Genomic DNA, 21,372 nt, shown 5'->3' on the forward strand with positions numbered 1-21,372 from the left:
CAAACTTGGGACTGTTGTGTGTCTATGTTCTTATCTCCAGCCTTGCAAATTCTGGGCAAACGGCTTCTGCAGTTTCTGTATCGTTGCTTTGTGACTAATGACCTTGCGCAGAGTTGTTAAAAAAAAAATCCGCTCCGGAGAAAGAGCTGAACATTTTAAGCGATCTCTGAAGATGGATTTGGGTGCTTTTCTGCCAGCCAAAGGGGATATTCTGTGGACTGCACTGTAATACTCGGGGTTCTCCTATCAGCTGTGCAGCTACCGACATTATTGGGATTTTTTTTTTTACTTTTTTTATTTTTTTTATAAGAACTGCCCATTGCTAAGAGGATTTGGAGTTTTCCCGGACCCAAGCCCTTTGAATAAAGCAAATCACAATTTTTTTTTCCCCTGTGTGTGCAGAGAGGGGGAAGAATAAAGCTATTGCCTTGGTCGTAAACGGCTGAGAGGGAGAGAGAGAGAGAGAGAGAAAGAGAGAGAGAGAGAAAAGAGAGAGAGTGTGTGAATTGTAGTTAACTCTAGTGTTGAAGACGACGACCTGGGGGGCTTCGAATCGTACAGTACTGCTCCTGCTTTTATTGCAAACCTTGCAAAGTGATTACAGTAAAATCAGAGAGGAGGAGGAGAAGGGGGAGGAGGAGGAAAATCCCATCCTATCTACTGAGATGAATCTTTAAAAAGCAAAATCCACTGTCCCGTGAACTGTAAGTATATCGGAACTGGAAGGCAGGGAGAGCAGCAGAGGAGCCAGCAGCAGGGTTTTGACCACCAATTGCACCAGTCATGAGACAATAAGTTTCCAGAAATAGAAGGATTTTATAACTGATCACCGGGACTCTCAGCCGCACTGTTGGCTTACCAGGGGAGTTTATTGGGGGGCAGGTGGGAGTGAGAGGAAGGGGGGGGGGAGTTCGGTACGAGGAAGATGAGGAAGATGCGGACCCTCCTTCGCTTTGTGCATTGCTGCTGCTGCTGCTTCTTGCTCCTCCTGCCTCCGCCGCTCCGGGTCAGCCTCGCAGCGGCTAAGCAGCTCCTGAAGTACCGGCTGGCCGAGGAGGGACCCGCCGACATCCGCATCGGCAACGTGGCTGCCGACCTGGGCATCGTGACGGGCTCCGGAGAGGTGACATTCAGCCTGGAGTCGGGCTCCGACTATCTCAAGATCGATAACATGACCGGGGAGCTGAGCACCACAGAGCGGCGCATCGACCGCGAGAAGCTGCCGCAGTGCCAGATGATCTTCGACGAGAACGAGTGCTTCTTGGACTTCGAGGTGTCGGTCATCGGCCCCTCGCAGAGCTGGGTGGACCTGTTCGAGGGCCGGGTCATCATCCTGGACATCAACGACAACACCCCCACCTTCCCTTCCCCCGTTCTCACGCTCACCGTGGAGGAGAACCGGCCCGTGGGGACGCTCTACCTGCTCCCCACCGCCACCGACAGGGACTTCGGCCGCAACGGCATCGAGCGCTACGAGCTGCTGCAGGAGCCCGGCGGGGACGGCGGCCGGCGCGGCGGCGGCGGCGGCGGCGGCGGGGGCGGCTCGGCCGCGGCGGCCCCCGAGAGCGCCCCCTTCGCCGGCGGCAGCAAGCGGCGGCAGGAGGCGGAGGCGGCGGCCCGCAGCAGCGTCTTCGAGCTGCAGGTGGCCGACACCCTGGACGGGGAGAAGCAGCCGCAGCTGATCGTCAAGGGGGCGCTGGACCGGGAGCAGCGCGACTCCTACGAGCTCAGCCTCCGCGTGCGGGACGGCGGCGACCCGGCGCGGTCCTCGCAGGCCATCCTGAGGGTGCTCATCACCGACGTGAACGACAACAGCCCCCGCTTCGAGAAGAGCGTCTACGAGGCGGACCTGGCGGAGAACAGCAGCCCCGGGACCCCCATCCTGCAGCTGCGAGCCACCGACCTGGACGTGGGGGTGAACGGGCAGATCGAGTATGTCTTCGGGGCGGCCACCGAGTCCGTCAGGCGCCTGCTGCGGCTGGACGAGACCTCGGGCTGGCTCAGCGTCTTGCACCGCATCGACCGGGAGGAGGTGAACCAGCTTCGCTTCACTGTCATGGCCCGAGACCGGGGCCAGCCCCCCAAGACGGACAAGGCCACTGTCGTGCTGAACATCCGGGATGAAAATGACAACGTGCCCACCATCGACATCCGGAAAATCGGGCGCATCCCGCTCCGGGACGGGGTGGCAAGCGTGGCCGAGGATGTGCTGGTGGACACCCCCATTGCCTTGGTGCAGGTGTCAGACAGGGACCAAGGTGAAAACGGTGTGGTGACCTGCACCGTGGTGGGCGATGTGCCCTTCCAGCTCAAACCGGCCAGTGAGGGAGAAGGGGAGCCACAGAATAAGCGCAAGTATTTCCTCCACACCTCGGCCCCTCTGGATTATGAAGCCGTCCGTGACTACAACGTGGTGATTGTGGCTGTGGACTCAGGCAGCCCCAGCTTGTCCAGCAACAACTCCTTGCTGGTGCGGGTGGGGGACACTAATGACAACCCTCCCATGTTCAGCCAGGCTGTGCTGGAGGTCTCCTTCCCAGAGAACAACTTGCCTGGTGAGAGGGTGGCCACAGTGGTTGCCACAGATGCGGACAGTGGCAAGAATGCCGAGATCACCTATTCCTTGGAGGCCTCACCCCTCTCCTCAGAGGCACCGGGCAGCATCTTCAGCATTGACCCCGACTCTGGGGATGTGTCGGTGCAGGCAGTGCTGGACCGTGAGCAAAGGGACACCTATGAATTTCAGGTGACGGCCCGGGACAAGGGGGTGCCATCGCTGCAGGGCTCCACCACAGTGGTGGTGAGGGTGTCGGACCGCAATGACAACGAGCCACGCTTCATGCAGGATGTGTTCACCTTCTATGTGAAAGAAAACCTGCAGCCCAACAGCCCCGTGGGCATGGTGACTGTGATGGACTTTGATAAGGGCCGCAATGCTGAGCTCAGCCTCTCCATTCAGCCTGGAGACCACGAACAGGCAGCTGGAATCTTCTCCATCGAGAATGACACTGGGACCATTTTCTCCACTGTCTCTTTTGACCGCGAGCAGCAGACCAGCTACACCTTTAAGGTGAAGGCAGTGGACGGGGGTGAGCCACCACGGTCTGCCACAGCCACCGTGTCTCTCTTTGTGATGGATGAGAACGACAATGCACCCACTGTCACCTTCCCCAGCAACAGCTCCTACACTGTGCTGCCACCCTCCAGCAACATGCGCACCGTGGTGGCCACAGTGGTCGCCACTGATGCTGACACAGGTCTCAACGCTGACCTCAACTACAGCATTGTTGGGGGCAACCCCTTCAAACTCTTTGAAATAGACCCGGCCAGTGGTGTGGTGTCACTGGTGGGCAAGTTGGCCCCCAAGCACTATGGCCTGCACCGCCTGGTTGTGCAGGTGAATGACAGTGGGCAGCCCCCCCAGTCCACCACTGCCCTGCTCCATGTCTTTGTCAACGAGAGCCTGTCCAACGCCACCGTGGTGGAGAGCCAGGTGGCTCGCAGCCTTCACACCCCACTGGCCCAGGACATTGCTGGCGATCCCAGCTATGAGCTGAGCAAGCAGAGGCTTAGCATAGTCATTGGCGTGGTGGCTGGCATCATGACCGTCATCCTTCTTATCCTCGTGGTGGTCATGGCCCGCTACTGCCGATCCAAGGGCAAGCATGGCTACGAGGCTGGCAAGAAGGACCATGAGGATTTCTTCACCCCCCAGCAGCACGACAAGGCCAAGAAGCCCAAGAAGGACAAGAAAGGCAAGAAGGGCAAGCAGCCCCTCTACAGCAGCATTGTTACTGTCGAGGCTTCCAAGCCCAATGGGCAGCGCTACGACAGCGTGAACGAGAAGCTCTCGGACAGCCCTGGCATGGGCCGATATCGCTCGGTCAATGGTGGCCCAGGCAGCCCTGACCTGGCCAGGCACTACAAGTCGAGCTCACCGCTGCCCACGGTCCAGCTGCACCCACAGTCCCCCACTGCTGGCAAAAAGCACCAGGCCGTGCAGGACCTGCCCCCAGCAAACACCTTCGTGGGCGCTGGCGACAACATCTCCATCGGCTCGGACCATTGCTCCGAGTACAGCTGCCAGGCCAGCAGCAAGTACAGCAAGCAGGTAAGAGCGCTGCACCCCGCGGGCCCCAGCGCGCAGACACACGCACACAGAGCGGGCGAGGAGCAGGGATGCGCGTTCCCCGCCTCCCGCCCCGGCACAGGCACACACCCCGTCCAGCTTCAGTGACCCGTTCAGTCTGGTGCCCCCGCCCCCCTCCCTCCAGGCAGGCAGTCAGGTGCACAGACCAACACACAGCACGAAGGAAGGACAGTCAGACATCTTTATTGTTATTACTATAATTTTTATCATTGCCTACTCTTATCAGACCCGGCAGCCAACCAGCCCGTCCGTGCAGGGGCAGGGGTCGCGGGGGCCGGGCTCTGTCGCCAGTCCCGACAGCGAAGTGTCAGGCAGCCTGAGATGCCTTTATCAGCCGCGAGCCCGGAGGCCAAACCCGGCGATTTTGGGGGGTCGAGGGGAGATCAGGACCCCGCAGCAGGCGGAGCCGCCATCCCCCTCCCGTTCCCCGCCTCCATCAGCCTGTCCCGGCGCTTCCCCACCGGGATGCCTTCCCGGCCCTGGGGATGTGTCAGCTCCGGCTGAGGAGGAAAGTTTCGCCTTGGCAGCCAGTTGTTTCGGGGAAAGGGGGGTGCTGCCTGCCTGACGCTTCCTAAAGCTGTGGGTGAGAGTGGATTTGCAGCCGCAGCGCTGAAGCGTTAATGGCTGTAATTACCGGGTCTTTCATTAGGACCAAAAGGCTTAAATAATCTACACAGCCTATCTGCGCTCTAATTCACACCACAGAGATTTGCACTCATTGCAGCAGTTGCTCTGAATACACATAAGCGTTAGTTTAGAATCGCACCTCAGTATATAATGTTCTCATTGCTTTTTTTTTTTTTTATGCCCCTCTTGCCTATCTCGTGAAATTTCATTCACGCTGAGAGGCCCTAATTTGCTCGCCCAGCTGCTGCATAGCTCTGTTTGTAGTCGTGAGACCTCTCGGAGCGAGATGTGCCTTCAGGGGTGCCGCGAGTGGCTGGCTCTGGTCTCGGCTGTGTTGCCAGGGTTCGGTTCAGTGAAGCTCCGACAGCCCAAAACTGGTGATGGTAGGGACAGTCTTTACAGTCCTGGAAATAAGACAGGGATAGCACAGAGGGGAATCAAGCTCCCAAGTGAAGGCTTCCGTTTATTTTATAAGACGCTTATGCACCCTGAACAGAGGTCCCTCTTTTTTGGGGGAGTACTTTTTGAGTGATAGTACGGATAAAATGACATCCTGAACGTTTCCTCAACTGCAATGCACATTACAACAGGAAGCTAGAGGCAAATGAATGCTGATTCATGTAACTACACATCCAAGTCTGGAACAGGGAAATTCCGACTAGTTTCACAAAAATGCTTTCTTTTCCACTCATTAACGTGCAAATAAGGTACACGATGACATTTTTTTATACTTTGAAATGTTTGCGAGTTTACTAAAACTGAGGTTTTACAAGTGTTGCCAGTATTTGCATTCTGCTCAGAAATACTTAAAATATAGTAGCATAAAACTAATTGTGTAAGCCACCCCCTCCTGTCTTTCAGGTCACCAAAATATTGTGATTGTAATATCCACCAGTGCCTATGTATATGTGGCTATACAAGCCATACAGACTTATAGAACATCTGACATAGTAGCTTCTGTGTGACACATTTCATTAATGCTGTCCTAGAGAGTACATCACAATTTCAGTTTGAGAATAGTCAATTTTATACAAGAATTTGTATAAAATACAAATTACTAAATTCTTTATCTTTCATCTCCTAAGGTTTATTAAGCACAGAGTAGATTATGCCATTTTAGCAAACACTGGAATAAAAGTAGCAGTGAAATATATGCTAATCACCTATCACTTCTTTATTGATACTTCATCTATAAACATATGGGTTATAATCTGCTAAAGTGTAGTTTAATTTCAGTGCAAAAGAATGATTTGCACTCTAAGAGTAGGAAAGGTAAAGGAATACTCATTACAAATTTCTGTTTTTCTTGATAAAAACCCCTCAAACTTATTTAAGATTATAATACAGTAATATATTTTGAATTACTTAATATATTCCAAGGATTTCTTTTGATACAAAATATATGAGAAAACTTAGTAGAAGAAAATGGCTTGATTGCACTTTTACAAAGTAGTGCATCTTGAATTGCTCCATTACTTGTTTGCTGCAAAGCAGTTTCTCAGTGCTGATAGTTCTCTTGTGTTAAATATTTAGCCTGTTAGGAATGTTCACTTATTCAAGTAGTTTATAGCCAGTATTCTAATGTCTTATCTATTTATTTTTAAATATGTAGAGAGTATTTTCACACTTGCAAAGCATGCAAATAAATTGGAAATTGTCCAAGAAAACAGTAAAGGTAGTGTTAAATAACAGACTTTATGGGAGAATCTATCAGTCACAAACCCTCTGTTTCCACTTTCTTATGTGTACTTGCCAGATTGTTGCTGAGTGACATTTGTATACTTTTGCTCATTTTACATAGTACTGAGGACATTAAGACTTACTTGCATAAACAATAAATAAAATGTATATTTTTCACATCTCAAGCATTGACAGTGCAGTATTTCTCAGTTTAGCAGGCAAAACACCTGAGGATTTTTAACACCCAAACCACGTGAGCTCTTGTTCAGCACAATTGTTTAGAGAGAAATGAGAAGCAGATGCAGATAAGGGGTTCTGATGGGGTGTATATCAGATTGTTTCATAGTTCTGCTGTACTTCTGGAACAGAACCAGTAGCATAATGGTATGACTGTGGTAGGGACACTACTTTGAAATCTCTAAGACTGCCTTTATTTACTCATTGCCAGTTCCCTTTGTTCTAAGGAGACATTAGATAGTGTATAAAATTTTAGAACAAATAAGTGGACACAGCAGAACATACCTGCTCTAAGTTACTGGAGATGAGAGTGATGCTAATTTCCCATTAGTGTAATTAGAATTGGTAACTGATACTTTCCTATAACTACAATACAGCAGTCAGGAATAAAGTCTCTACTTACATGACCGACTGCTGAACCCCAGGGGACACAGGTTGTTTTCATTCCCATGATTTGATACTTAATTTTTAAGGTGTTGAATTAATTTCTTATATGAGTTTCAAAATACATCATGTTTGATACAGGACATTATAAAAGAACTTAATTGGAGAAAACTGCAAACAATTTGTAACTCTCCTTCTGACACCATGTCTTTATATACAGTTTAAAACAAAATTCTGTATTCCGTAGACTTCTGACATTTCACAGTCACTATTTTTAGGAGATCTTTAACGAGTTTAACTCTTATCCTTGTCTTACTTAGCATAGTATTACTCTGAAATATTCTTTTATCCTCTCTCTTATCAGTTCTCTCCTTTTCAGTAAAGCACTACAAATGTTTAAAACACTCAGCATTCCACAGGTCTTAATCACTTGCCAAAAGTTAAAGCTGTACTGAAGTGTTTTATTGAATGGGGATGAGTTTAAGTGTTTTTCTGGATCAGGGATTTAAAATTTGAAACCTCCAGGTGCTGCGCATTGCCTGTGAGGAGCCTGGATACTGGGATTTCCAGCAAAGACAGCCAAAGATAATGAAAGCTCAGTGCCTAAGGGGAATCACTTAACAGCTTGGAGAGCTACATACGTAATCATAGGTCTCATAATGAATTTTAATTGTAAATACTTGTTTATTTTATCATTTAGTTACAGGTATAGTTTTGTAATATATACTTCACCTCTTTGTCTCACAGTGCAAAATAGTGTCATTTCAGTTTTATTTCAGTGAAAATTTTGATAGTGAATCTACATGTTACCAGTCACTCTTTGAAGAACAGGCCTTTTAAACTCTTTATATGTTTATGTTTCTTGGCCATCATCTTATCTTGGTTTCTTTTTTTATTTGCTTTATTAAGAAATGATTATTGGCTTTTTAAAACACTTCAGCTATATTGCTGAGGTGATTTTTTTCTTCTTCTATTTTTAAGAGATATTGGTCACTATAAGTGGAACTTATAGAAACAGTAAAGGAATTCCTGCACATAATTATTTCTGTACTTCAGATATTGGCTTCTTAGCCTCTGTAATTCTTTGTGAAAAATCCCAACACCTTTTCTCATTGAAAATGTACTGTTTCATGAAGAAAAATTTTTATCAAACCAGTGTGCTGACACTCTAATCAAAATTATATGCATTTTCTGTAAAGTCTTACTTTCCTGAAAGTGAAATACATAGAAATTATTTTCTGGAAAAAAAAATCCTTGTTCAGTAGCCAGTTAATTTATTTAATAAAATTTCAAACATTAATCAGTCTGCTGCAATATTGCAGAAGCATTTTGACTAGTTGGTTATCATGTATGTCAATCTATAAACTAAATGGATCAATTTCCCCATAAACATGCACAAATACCCAGCAGCCCTAATAGGACCCCAAATTCATCCATTAAGGAGGCAATCAGTTTAACCACACAGGAGGGCATCATCTTTCCTCTTGTTTATGTACAGACACACACACACACACACACACACACACACGTAGAGGCTTATCTCAAAGGCTATTTTTTATATTCCTAAACACCTCTAAAGAATAATTTTTTCCCAACTTTAAGCTAAGCAAATACACTACAGTATAATAATAATAAAAATAATGTTGTTGTGGCACTAACTGCCATGTTAAAAAAAGAGAACATTGTTATTGAGTAGAAACATTTACATTGGTGACTTTTTTCACACATTTAACTTTCATACTCTTTTGTGAAAAACGTACAGAAGTATTTTCAATTTTCTGTTCTCGTTTTGCATTATGTTAAATATTTTACAATTAGTTTTTAAAAGTGACCCACATTTCACCTTCAGTAGCAAATTATGATGAGAGAGGGGCTAATTAAACATGAAATGGATGTATCATTGATGCTTTAATTATCTTTATTTAACAGAAAGTGTTCCACTGATAAGTGCAGCTTTTATTTTTTTCCTCTCCAGTAAAATCATCTTGTACAGTGCACAAATGACTAAGTTACCACTGAATCATTCTGCACTCCCAGGAGATGTACAGAGCCAAAAGGGACAGGATCTGAGTAAAGGAGGATACATGCTCTGAATAAGTAAAGAACTGTACTATTATAGGCAAAGGGTAGCAAGAAACATCTTTAAAAGGATAGAATCTGATTTATCAACTCAGACAGCTCTCTGGCATTATACATGGAGAACTTGGGTTATAACCATGGTTAGGAGCTTTACTATTGCTGTCAGTCTTTATGTTTCTGAATGTGTTTCTTCCTCTTTCTCTCTCTTTTTTTTTTTTTTTTGAAGTTTTTGTTTAGTTATCTGTTTTTCTAGTATTTGGGATAGTTGCTGGTTTGACTATCAGTACAGCTTTGTTTCATCTCTACAGCTTCAGACTCATTTTCCTTTAAGTATTTTCTTTCAAAAGTTTAAGAAGGTTTATGTACTTAGTAATATGCTAGGCTACTTTGACATTTAAAACTAATCAATTTGGTTTTGCATTAAAATATAAAAGAAAATCAACAAACTTCAGAGGTAGTTAGCTTTATAAGTCAACTAAATCCTTGACAAGCACTCTGAACTCTTCACTGTAATTGCAAAACATTTTAGTACTTAATTACTAATCTTAACAAGATTAACATAATTTTGACTATATATATAGGGAATATTGATAGAAGCATATGAGCAATCCAGTACAGTATTTAACAGGAAGATTTTTTAAGCAAGTCTGCTTCCAACAGACATTTAGAAGCTGTTAAAGCTGCAAAATATACTTTTTTTCAGTCTTAGGCCATATTATGTGAAATATGTTCCATGCAGTTTATGTTCTACATTTCTCCATTAAAAAAAATACCTTTTTAGATGCTTTTATTTCAGCATGTGTTGAGAATATGGTATTTTTCTATTTTTCTTCCTTGATATTTCTTTCCTGGAAGAGTAAATTTGTTTTCTGTTTTCAGATTTTAGACTTTTGTAGCATAAACTATACATTCATTTTAATCAATATTTGAAATGACAAAAATAGACCAACAGCTACAATCGAGGACCAAAAAATCATTTAAACTATTGTTATTTTTTTGTATATATTTTTCTATTATTTTAATTTTTAAATAAGTTTATAAAAGAAAATTGTGGCATGCATAAAGGTATATTTCAAGCTAGGACTAATTTACTGTTTTTCATATATTTCAGGAAATAGACTTCCCAAGGTCACTTGTATTTTGTTGTTGTGGATGACAAAACATCACAGTAATGCTGTAGTAACTAGGATTAGTGGGGCTTCTGAAATGGGTGACAAGAATCAGAATGGAATAAAGCCAGAATAATCCATAGGAGATTTCAAACTTTTTAATTTCTTATTTTAATGCAATTTCCTCTAAAAATATTTAACTGAGAGCAGGTCATGAACACACAAGTAAAAATCTCAAATGTGATTACACTGAAGTATGAGTTAGTCAATTCCTGAATTATGTCAGTGATACACACTGAAGTTGTCCAACTCTGTGGAGATGTGCTTAGCATGAGTCATTTGCTCACTCTTATGTGGCCATTTTCACTGACAAGAGATCTAAAATTAAAATTAAGAACAACTTTTGAAGGTATTAAAAACCCAAGGGATTAGCTGTATATATAGCACATACAAGCAGTGTGGAGGAACCAATTATTATTACTTTTTGTGAAAGGAGAACATAGAAAACCTGCGGAGTAAATTTTGGGTTTAGAAGTTTGAACAAAAACAATGCTCTGGCCCCATTTAAAACTGTAAGGCAGGTAAAAGTGATGTAACTTTTTTATTTTTTATACCAGTAAAAAAAACTTCCTCTCATTTAGGCAAAAAGCTGTTTTGAAATCATTCATTTGTAAAATGGTGCAGCATAGCCCCAAAAGATCAATTTTACTCAGAGTGGATCATAAACAGCACAAATGTTAGTTGAAGAAAACCATTATCTTTGTCTTTCAAAACCTAATTTACCTTATTAACTACTAATAAGAGTGAGTGTACTTTTTAAAGGCAAACATTTTCCCATCAAATGAGATTTTGCTACAGATTTAATGTTCTAGTATCTGAGTTTGTAACTGAATGAAATGAATATGTCCTTGCAAGTAGCATTCTTGCAGTATTAGGAAGCAATAAAATTGGTATTTGTCACTATTTGATAAAAGGTCTTTTATTATCTACAGATAATTATGGATAATGTAAAGTTAGTTTTTTAAGGCTGGGTACAGAAGGTAGGTATTAGCTGATGCTGAAAATTGCTCATAGATAGAACCAGAATACAGAAATACTGATTCCACCTGCCAAAACTTCAGAGACAATATTATCTTGCAGTCGTGTAAACAAATTCCTTTATGGTACCTCTTTTAAGTAAAAAAAAAATTGCCACCTGACAGCATAAAAATTCCTGAATTTTGAACGATTGTGTGATTATTGTGAAGAATCTACCATAAACTCCATTCAAATTAGTCTTGACTGGTGGGGTGGCCAACAAATGTATTGTGTGTTAAGTGTCAAATGTTTTGTCTGCTGTAGCACTTCTAAAAGAGAAATGGGAGGGGGTGCTGTGATTTATTCTGTCTATCCATGTATAAATATCAAGGTCTCTTCAACTCTGGAGCAGTGTGAAATATGAGAAGCAGCCCCTAGTTCCTTTGGATACCAAATCTTGAGTCAGAATTACTTTAACACAGAGACTTATCCTTGGGTAAAAGAAAAGATCCTTCACCAGGACAATGCATTTAAAGGGATACGATCTGGGGTAGAATTATGTTTCTGACTTCAGTGTTGTGCTGGAAAATGAGATAAAGGAAGATGGAGACTGTCATGGCATTCTGGTCATGGTTCAGCTATCTGAGGCTGAGCATCCTGATGTCAGCTTAGGGAGCTGAAAGTTCCTGTGCTGTCTGCACAGAGCTGCACACGCAGGGTGCATGATGCAAGACCTGGGTGTCTTCTGTGACTCTTCTGTAGCTGCAGCTCAAGGCCAAACAAAAGCCCAATCACTAAATCATTTGCTTTACTTAAAGGAACAATATTTGAAATAAAATTAAGCACTCTGTGCATGTGGTGCACTTTGGCAGGGCTGAAAATTATTTTTCCTGCGAGAACTTCAGCACAGTTTACAAATGCGTGTGCCATACACTTGCCAATTAATAGAACAGAATCTGCATGTGCAGACACCTGATTACGTACAAGCAATAAACTGAATTTTCATTCATTTTAAGACCTCTCAGGTTGATGTTTATCTCAGGTGAAACTGCAGGTAATGCCTCTAAAGTCAATCAAATTTAGCTAGTATAAACCACAGTAAATTGTGTCAGGTGTTGTAATATTCAGAAAATGCTTCATATTAGAATAAAATACAGATAGAGAACACCAATTTATCAGTTTGGATGTTAATCCCCTGCATTTAAGTTATCAGCATGCATATAAGTATCATTTGCAAATTAACAGAGTAGGTTTCCATCATGTATTACATAAAAATCTAAAGCTATCTTTCTAAAAAGGTCTGGAAATGATGTCGCTTTAATGACACTTCAAAAAAGTAAGATTTTAGTATTGAATACATTCTTGCTTAAACTAATGATACAGCAAGAATGCATATGTCAAGCTATCTTTGTTGGTCCACAGACAGGTCATGGTGTAGGTTCATGGAGCTGTGTGTTACCTCTTGTAGGCATATTTACAAGAAAGGCTTGGCCTAAAACTATCCTATCAACTTTAAAATGCAAAACATTACTTTGGATGAAATCTGGCCATTTTCTTAGGAAAATTTGCTTGGTTTATTGCAAGTCCCATTTAAAACACTATATTGTACAAGAGAAAATCCTTCTGTAGTTTGCAGTCCTTGTAAAGGTGAAAGACAAGAGTGGAAATACAGATAAGAAACCAACAGAAAATAAAAGCATTAGTTCATCTGCTCCTAAGATTTTCACTGTGATATTTTAAGTCCCTAATTTACACTTTTGCTTTTCACAACTTTTACAGTCTTGGTAGTTTTAACATACATCTGATCTCATCATGTCACACCTGCTTTAACTGGGGTTACATTGCCTTAAAATGTGAGTAATGAAATAGTTAATCAGTTTCCTTATCTCCATCCATGTATTCCAAATTGGTTATAATGACATAACATGTGCCTTGTGTGATAGTGAGAGAGGATATCTATCATTCTGCTGGATTAGAAAAGTGCTGTTTTCAGTGAGCATGTAATTATATTCCAATTGCAGTACAAGTTTACAGAAGGACAGTAATTGATTTACTTGAAAGAGAAATATTTGTTGAATTTTCAAGTAATGTTGTGAGTTTTTATATGGAGGGAATAATTGCACTGGAAACTAGAAATATCTACTTAACAGGGCACTACATGCTCAGCCCAGATCTTGGGTAAGATCTGTCACACTTTAGTGAATTTAGAAAATTCACTCAGACGACTCCTCTGACTATATGCTAAATCTTTTACTTTTCTTTCTGTAATATAAGGAGCTAAATTTTAATCGTATACAGAAAAATTCCATTAAATTGAATTTTATTTTAATGGATTTTTTTGAATATGAGTAAAATTCATCCATTTCTAGAGCAGGTGTCAATTCTGATGAGTAAAAGTGACAGCAGGGTGAAACAGAGCAGAACCTGCTTTCATAGAGTCTTTAAAATAGGAGTGATTTTCCAAGGAATTGCACCACAAAGTCTGGGTCATGTATTTTGCTCAATTTGTTATTAGATGCATATGAAAGAGAAGAGTATGGATGCTTATATAATTTTTCCTTTTTCGTGCATGATTGGGTCTTTAAATAATTATTTATAGTGTTGCTGGTATTCTGGATCTTTCTGTTTGTTCTTTAATGCAGATGAGTAACAGTGTGAAATCCCTCTGTCCGGCATAAATTAGGAATATTTTGTTTTCATTATATTGCAAAATGTTTTATCAGTTGTGGTCTCATATTCAAGGAGACTGGCTGGTGCTTTATTCAGTTGGCCCTTCAGAAACTGATGAATGAATTGAAAATTTACCTTGGGCTTTCTAATACTGCACATTAGTGTACCTTTCTAGGAACCTTGAATACTAAATTTATGCATTTTTTCTATACTAGTTCTTAATTAAATATATGAAGGGACTGAACTCTTTAAATTGTACAGTAAACTTCCTGGAGAATTAATGTTACAGAAATATGAAAGGGCTGGCTAAAGCATCACTCTACCAAATATTTCTAAAAGGCTTTATATATTTATGAGACTTCATGATCTACTATTGATGCAAATTACTAAGGATAAAAGAAAATCCATCTGTTATCAAAGAAAAAAATAAATTAAATAAGTCCAAGGATTTGAAAGACTTAGCATTAAGGACTAAGTATTCATACTTTGTGATGGGTTTATAGTAATTGACAGTAGAAAAGACTTCCTTTTAGCATTTACAATGTGGGTTATTTTTCTTTAAACTAAAGAAAATTACTTTGCCATAAAAGCTTCTCATGTAACATATCCTGTCTCATTTCATAATTTCCTATCCTTCACTGAAATGTCTCAATTAAAATACGGCCTACACCATTTCATGTTGTGTTGGGCATTACTAGCTTTATTATTACCCTTACATTTAATCAAATGGTCAGTAGCTAAATAAATAGCATTTCATCAAGAGCTGTTGGTTTTCAATCAGCTAGGAAACAGATTACAGGCCTGAGCACAGATCTAAGGCTAGTGTCTCCAATCTGCAACTAATTGTGCACTGATAATAGCACTGCCCACAGGCAAATCTTACTCGCAGTCCTGATCTATGATAGATTTCCCTGAATGTTAATATTACATCAGATGCAGTAATTTTGTTGCAGCAGCCATATTTAACCTTTCCTTTTTAACTGAAAATATATATTGTTTGGAGATACTACCTTCATGTTTAATTTCTGGAAAGAAATGCATAAAAAGAAATCTCAAGGGAAACATTATAGCCGTGCTTTTTCCTTTAGCTTCTCCTCTTAAAACAGTTTCTTCTTGAGAAGATAAAGTGCTGCTGATACTTAAAGAAGTACTTACATGTAACATTACATATTCTGTGGTTTATGTCAGGGATTGAGGACCACGTTTTACAAACTGCAGCAGGAAGCAGTGCTTCATTCTCCCCTGGTGTGTGTGGACTAGAGGTGGTGTGGGTCCCAGAGTTCTCTCTGGATCAACTGCAGATCACATAGTAACTGCATATAGCAGATGTGCAGATTGCATCATTAAGACATTATAAATATTCACATTTTTCCAGTGTGAAGTTGATGAGGGTGATTAACCACACAGCAGACCCAGTACTGTACCAAGACTCCATCATTTCAGGTGCATCACAAATTCAGATTGCACTGCAAAAGCTGCTTTTAAACATCTTTTATAGAGGGTGGAATAGCAAATACTGCCTGTAGTCAGCACATTATAGTGTTCTGGAAGAAAACTGTCTTCTGGGCTGTGTACATTGTTCTTGTGAAATGATTCCAACAGTTTCAAATCTTTCTTTTCACCTTGCTAGTTATAGAAACAGCTCTTCACTTTTTTCTCTAAAGCAAGTGGGAATTGTTCACTGTCACAAATAATAAATAACAAGAGTACCCGATCTGCAGAGCATGGAAGTGATAAAAACACATGCTTATGAGTGCTTGAGATTTCACAGCTATTAATTTTGAACTTTTTGATTGCAGTTCTGTTTTACAAGAGTGGATGCTGTTAGGGCAGCAGTACACAGTGACAGTGAAGGATTATGACAACATGCATTTATCACTGTGAGCTTGATAAATTCAGTGTAAGAGATGGTCAGAAAATGCCCCTAAACCTGAAGTCATAAAATGTATCTCGCCTTTACTGAAAGTTAAAATAGTGAACATTTTTCTATTACTACTAGTGATATTTTTCAATTATGATTCAATACTAACATAAGTATGCTTGAGAAGGCTTCTTTGTGCATAATGAAATGTGTAGCTCTTACCAACATCAGTGAATTTCTTAACATGTGCACTGAGGGAATCTAGGAGTTTTGTGCAGAATGCTGTTGTATATATAGCATGTAATCACATACAGAAAGGTCCTTTAAAAAAGGTCAGCAAATACTACAGCAAGTTTGGCATTAATAAAAGTCAGAAGGACTCTTCAGACTTTCAAGAGTGCTTTAAAACAGTTTTTAAAGGAAGCCAGCACTTGAAGCCTAAACTGCAAGTTTGTTTGAAAGTATGCTCCCTGACTACTTCTATGTAAATCAAAATGTGGTAGATCATCTTCCATTTTGAGATTGTACCATTCCCAGGTAAGAGGAGTGTTTCAAATCAGAAACCACATTTTTGGATTATGGACAGAAACAGGAATTTTAGGTTCATAATAATTAGACAGCATTCTGAAGTTGTATACCGTAAGAATTTAGAAAATAGAATCTGAATACTTAATCTGTAATATTTATGCTCAATTTTCAAGGTGATAACAGAGAAAAGAAATCCTCAGTAGAAAGTCTGGAATAAGGGAAGCAATTGAGTAAGAACATGTCTAGAAATGTTAGTACTTCATTTTTTTAATCTTTATCATTCTAGGGAATTAATCTTCAGCCTTTCTGAAATCCTCACTGAGCTGGTAATTTTTTTCACATTTTCAGAACATCATCAAAGCCATGCTAATCTGGACCAAGGGCATGTCTCAGAGTCCTTGAATCTCTGAAGAAAACATTTTGCTGTCTTTCCTTTTTTTAACATAATCGAGATTCACTTCAAACTTTTATAAAACCTTTAGAGAAGACAGTTTGATTATTTACAAGGCTGGTGTTATAAGATACAATCAACAGTTTACAGTTCATTGCAAGATTAATAAGAAAAAATTGCAAATCCAGGAGGCATATGTTCTCACTGAATTTCTGGCTCAGTAATTAGACAATCTGGCTACTGAGTGAGGTACATTTATGATAGGTTGTAATGTAGATCCCATGCATAAGGCATTGTAAGCCTATAATCTGGAGGAAGAAAAGGAAAGATCTCATGAGAAAAGGAAATCCAGATTTTCTTTTTTTCCTGTAATGTGAATCTGTAGGTATTTATTTTGTCTCCCAAAAGAAAAGGCCTATCATTTGAGCAAGACTTTTCTCATAGAAAAGGAAAATAGTTGGAGTTCTGTCATTTTTATTTTTCTCTAACTCTAGAATTTTCTTCAAAATGAAGAAAATCTAGTTTTAATCATCCAAAGCTCTAAATTCTGGCAATGTCTTTAGTTAATTCATATTTGTATATAACTTTGCCAAGTAAAACTTATACTCTCTACCTTCCTCATCATCTTCATCAAAAGCAGTGCACTTTTAAGACACTGGGGCAGACAGATAGGAAAATTTAATGTTTCAGTATTTGTAGGACTTAGGCAGACTTATTTTTTCTATGCTTATATTTTGAATGATTTTTAAGGGACTTTACAGGAAGTATAGACTAGGTAACTACTACTAAGACATACAGAAAGAAATAAAGAGAACCTGTGATGGAAAAATTGCTTGCAAAATCTTTTTTCCCAGTTTTTCTTTTGTTAAATATGAAGATTCTGGTCTTAAAAAGTCAACCTAGAGAACCTTAAAATATTTATTTATATGTTGGTGTTATGGAAAGCTGTTTTGAGAGCCAAATAAATCAGTCTGTAAAATTGGTGTTTTGGACAGAAAACCTTTGTTGAGGAGGCAGTAGAATACATAAGCTGACATATATGAGAATTTCACTCACATATATCATGGGCTCCTATATTATCTGTCCTCTCACACCAGCTATGTGCTCTGCTTTTATAGTCTCATCTTCCCAGTAGAAGTCTGAAGATTTTTGGATTTTCGTTTCAGTCTCTGTTCTTCCCACCAAACCAGTATATTTTTCTAATACTGTAAGAGTCAGATACTGCAATAAGAGATCAAATGTTATGAAAATGTAGAGACTGAATATTATTTCAATTTTGTTCCTTCTGCTGGATTACAGAAAATGTTGTCGATCTATAAGTATGTTGCTGTTAGGGTTTATTTGATGTTTTTGTGTTTGTTTGATGTTCTTTATTTTTAATAATTAAATCCTATTCTAAAACTTTAAATATTTGAAGATCTGAGCATATATGATGAAAGGTAAGACAGTGAAGACAGTAAAGATCTTCACTGACAGACTTTCCCTGTCCCATGGAATAACAGCACACCTGTATGACTTCTTGGATACTGTTTTCCTGAAGAGGGGATTTCTTTCTGTTACAATAAAACCAAAGGAACAACAAAAACAAACAAACGAACGAAAAAGAAAAAAAAAAAAATTGAAAAAGAAATCCATATACCAAAAAACCCACCAAAACAAACACCAAAATATCCCAAATCAACAAAAACCTGCAAAAATGCTCTCCAACTCAGGCTGATTTCTGTTTCCATGAATCAATACCCCTAGTGAAATTCACAGTCAGTCTGGCAAACACCTATGACTGACCTATGCTGTAGAGAATAAACAGAGACAATGTCAGTTTTATGACTAATCCTCTGTCTTTCATGAAACCTTTTCTTTCCAAAAGAGGCTTAAGTATTTTGAGCACAAATGAAATAGTGCCCATGTTCTCTACTTTTCCATAATTCAAGAGCTAGGAAGCCTGATTTGTGAGAAGCTTATTCTGTGACTTTGTGTGTAATTGACAGTGAAGGGGGAAAATGAGGCAATGTTACGCCTTTGCCAGTTCTTTTTAGAGGAAGGAATATACTTACTCATTAATGATCCAAGCTATGAATAGATTCATGGTTTATAGCACAGCCTTAGAGTGGGTTAAGAGAATTTAAGGGTTTATCACACAGTCTTAAAAGAGGCTAAGAGAATTTAAAAGAAAGCTATTCAGACTGGAAAATTCTGGGTAAACATTTACCTATCTTCTTGGCAGTTCATTATTAAATTATATGTTGGCATTTTACAGTCATAGAAATAAAAGAGAGGTACAGACAAAGTAATAGAAACACTCTGATGACCTATTATTAGCGTTTAAGCTGAATAAATATTCAGCATCTAAAGTATGGAGCAGAGGTAATAAAAATCATTGGAAACTACCATCGACAGTGCATAATATCCAGTAATATAATTTAGTTAATTACATTAATACATCATGTAGTACTGTATGCTGTAGTGTAGTATTATCACACTCTTTCTATGCCCTGGGGTTAAATTTGTTCAAAGTGTTACAGTAGTTCTAAATAGTAGATATTTCATGATGACTGGCAGATAAATGCATTGATATAACTGTAACATAATGAAATCTCATCAAGGTGTGGGGAGTTGAATTTTTTTTATTATTTTTTAAAATCAAATATTTTCATCTTCTTCTCATCAGAGGAAGGATCTGCATAAGAAAGAATCCATGTGATGAATACAGAACCTTGTTAACAGTGTGCTTTCATAAGTGTCCTTTAACATATGTTCAGTTCTGTCTTATTCTAAACATGCCCTTAATATCACCCTTTAGGTTTCTTGTCCAGAGGAAGTAGATAATAGCATTTTTTGCTTCATGATCATGTTACAAGTTTGGAGAGAGGTCAGGAAATGAGCAAGTGCTCTTGTTGCATGCAGAATTTTGGATTCTAGTCTGCAAGTCAGAGAGCAAAACGTTGTGAGAGTCAGGTTCTCTGATCTGGTTGTGCTGTAAATCCTAAGGGAAGTGCAAACAAGCAGAAATTGTGAGGTTACTGTATTCAGCTCTTAGAAATGTTGGGACACTTTTTGTAGGACGGTTTGAAATTACCCTGATGAGATTATGTATTTTATATATGTTTATAGAAATGGATTGAATTACACTGAAGTATGAATTGTAATAGGTTTCATAAGAGAGCTTAAATTTGGTTCTCTTGAGAACATAGTGTCTTGCTAAATTTCTTATATGTTTTACTTTATTATAGTACATATTTAAAAATTACATTCCTATTTACTGATGTTGATAACAGGATAATAGATGTCTACATTCTTTGTATGTTCAGTTTGTGTTTAATTATTGGAATATAGTAGATATTTTATCCTAAAATTAGAGCATACTGCCCTTATTTAGCACTATTGAAATTAACTTCACACATGTTGACTGTAGAGGGATTTCCCTGTATTACTCTAACTCTGTGTTCCCTTGAAAGATTAAAATAACTGTGATAGAATTATGTTTAACTCGTTTCTATGAAAGTATTTCAGGCAACAGAACTATTATTATGTTCCTATATGTATATCAGAACAAGTTCTCCTGCAAGAATGAGGTACAAATGGCAATGTTAATGAAGGACATATTTTTCAAAGTTTGTTACTTAAAGGTGCACTTCGGTCCTTAGGCCAATTTATCTCACCTAGTTGCTGGTCATCTGGCCCAAGTTACTTATTTAGGGACAATTCACATGAAGAGGAATAGATGCCTTAAGGAGTCAAGCTATTCTCTTTACTTTATCTATGCAGTGTCTGCTGGACCTCTGTCTCCCCTGATCATAGCAGAAGAGCAGTTTAGGCAGCTTCTAGGTCACTGATTTGGGTTGACATTCCAGCTGCCCTGTGATTTTTCAAAAGCAGGTATAAGTTTCAATTTTTTTTGATTGTATATTTCGCCCACACAGATGATGACACAGACCTATAATAAAAATATTTAAGGTATTTCTGTATGTTTTGATTGTTGGGGCATAGACAAATGCATTTGGTAGTGGAAGCAGGGGATAAGAACGCAGGGACTAGGCCTGCTGAAAGAGTGTAGCTATGCACCCTTCTGCCCTCTCACCTGCTGCCTCAATGTACTTTTTGGAAATGTGAAAAACGACTGAGGGAACTAGGAAAGCAAGCAAAATGCAGATGCTCTATAGATATTCTCTCAAAATACCGGTCATATCATTATTTCTAAAAACTGTAATTAGATGTTTACCTTAGTTATTTTAAGTAAAAAGTACAAATTATGGAAATGCAAGCACTTATGTGATGGTGATACAAGAGATTGGAAGTTCATCACCACCAGGATATGCTTTATGCATGCTTTAATTTCACCTCACATCTGCAGAGCATTTTGAGGCTTTGCTTTGTCCTCTTGCCCTAGGCAATTTTTATAGTCAGTAAACATCAAAGCTAATTAAAAAGAAAAAAAAGACATGCAGTGTTCATCACATGTCATAAATAACATTGATAGATTCTGTTCTCTTGATCTAAGCCTAGAAAATGAGGAATATGTAAACTGATATACCAGAAAGTATTTATAGCCTTAATAATAACTAAGATAACATACAGCAGCCACAGTGTCTTAAACTGTTTTATGTTTTGTCCTCTATTTAGCATTTATCTAGCAAATACA

At 39.8% G+C, this 21,372-nt stretch overlaps 1 protein-coding gene across 6 annotated transcripts in view; it reads left to right on the top strand.

The window, feature by feature from the left end:
• The first annotated feature begins 925 nt into the window (after positions 1 to 925).
• PCDH7 (protocadherin 7) overlaps positions 926 to 21,372 on the top strand; it is a 265,893-nt gene continuing 245,446 nt past the window's right edge. For 4 of the 6 annotated variants that reach the window (XM_064711917.1, XM_064711919.1, XM_064711918.1 and 1 more), the window contains exon 1: positions 1,026 to 4,111. In XM_064711917.1, coding sequence (XP_064567987.1) covers positions 1,172 to 4,111 — 2,940 coding nt within the window. In that variant the 5' untranslated portion in view covers positions 1,026 to 1,171. Of the gene's footprint in view, positions 4,112 to 21,372 lie in introns of all 6 variants that reach the window. The other 2 variants (XM_064711916.1, XM_064711920.1) reach the window with 2 other exon arrangements.

Source organism: Zonotrichia leucophrys, chromosome 4 (genome assembly GCF_028769735.1).
Source record: "Zonotrichia leucophrys gambelii isolate GWCS_2022_RI chromosome 4, RI_Zleu_2.0, whole genome shotgun sequence".
NCBI classification, from domain to species: Eukaryota; Metazoa; Chordata; class Aves; order Passeriformes; family Passerellidae; genus Zonotrichia; species Zonotrichia leucophrys.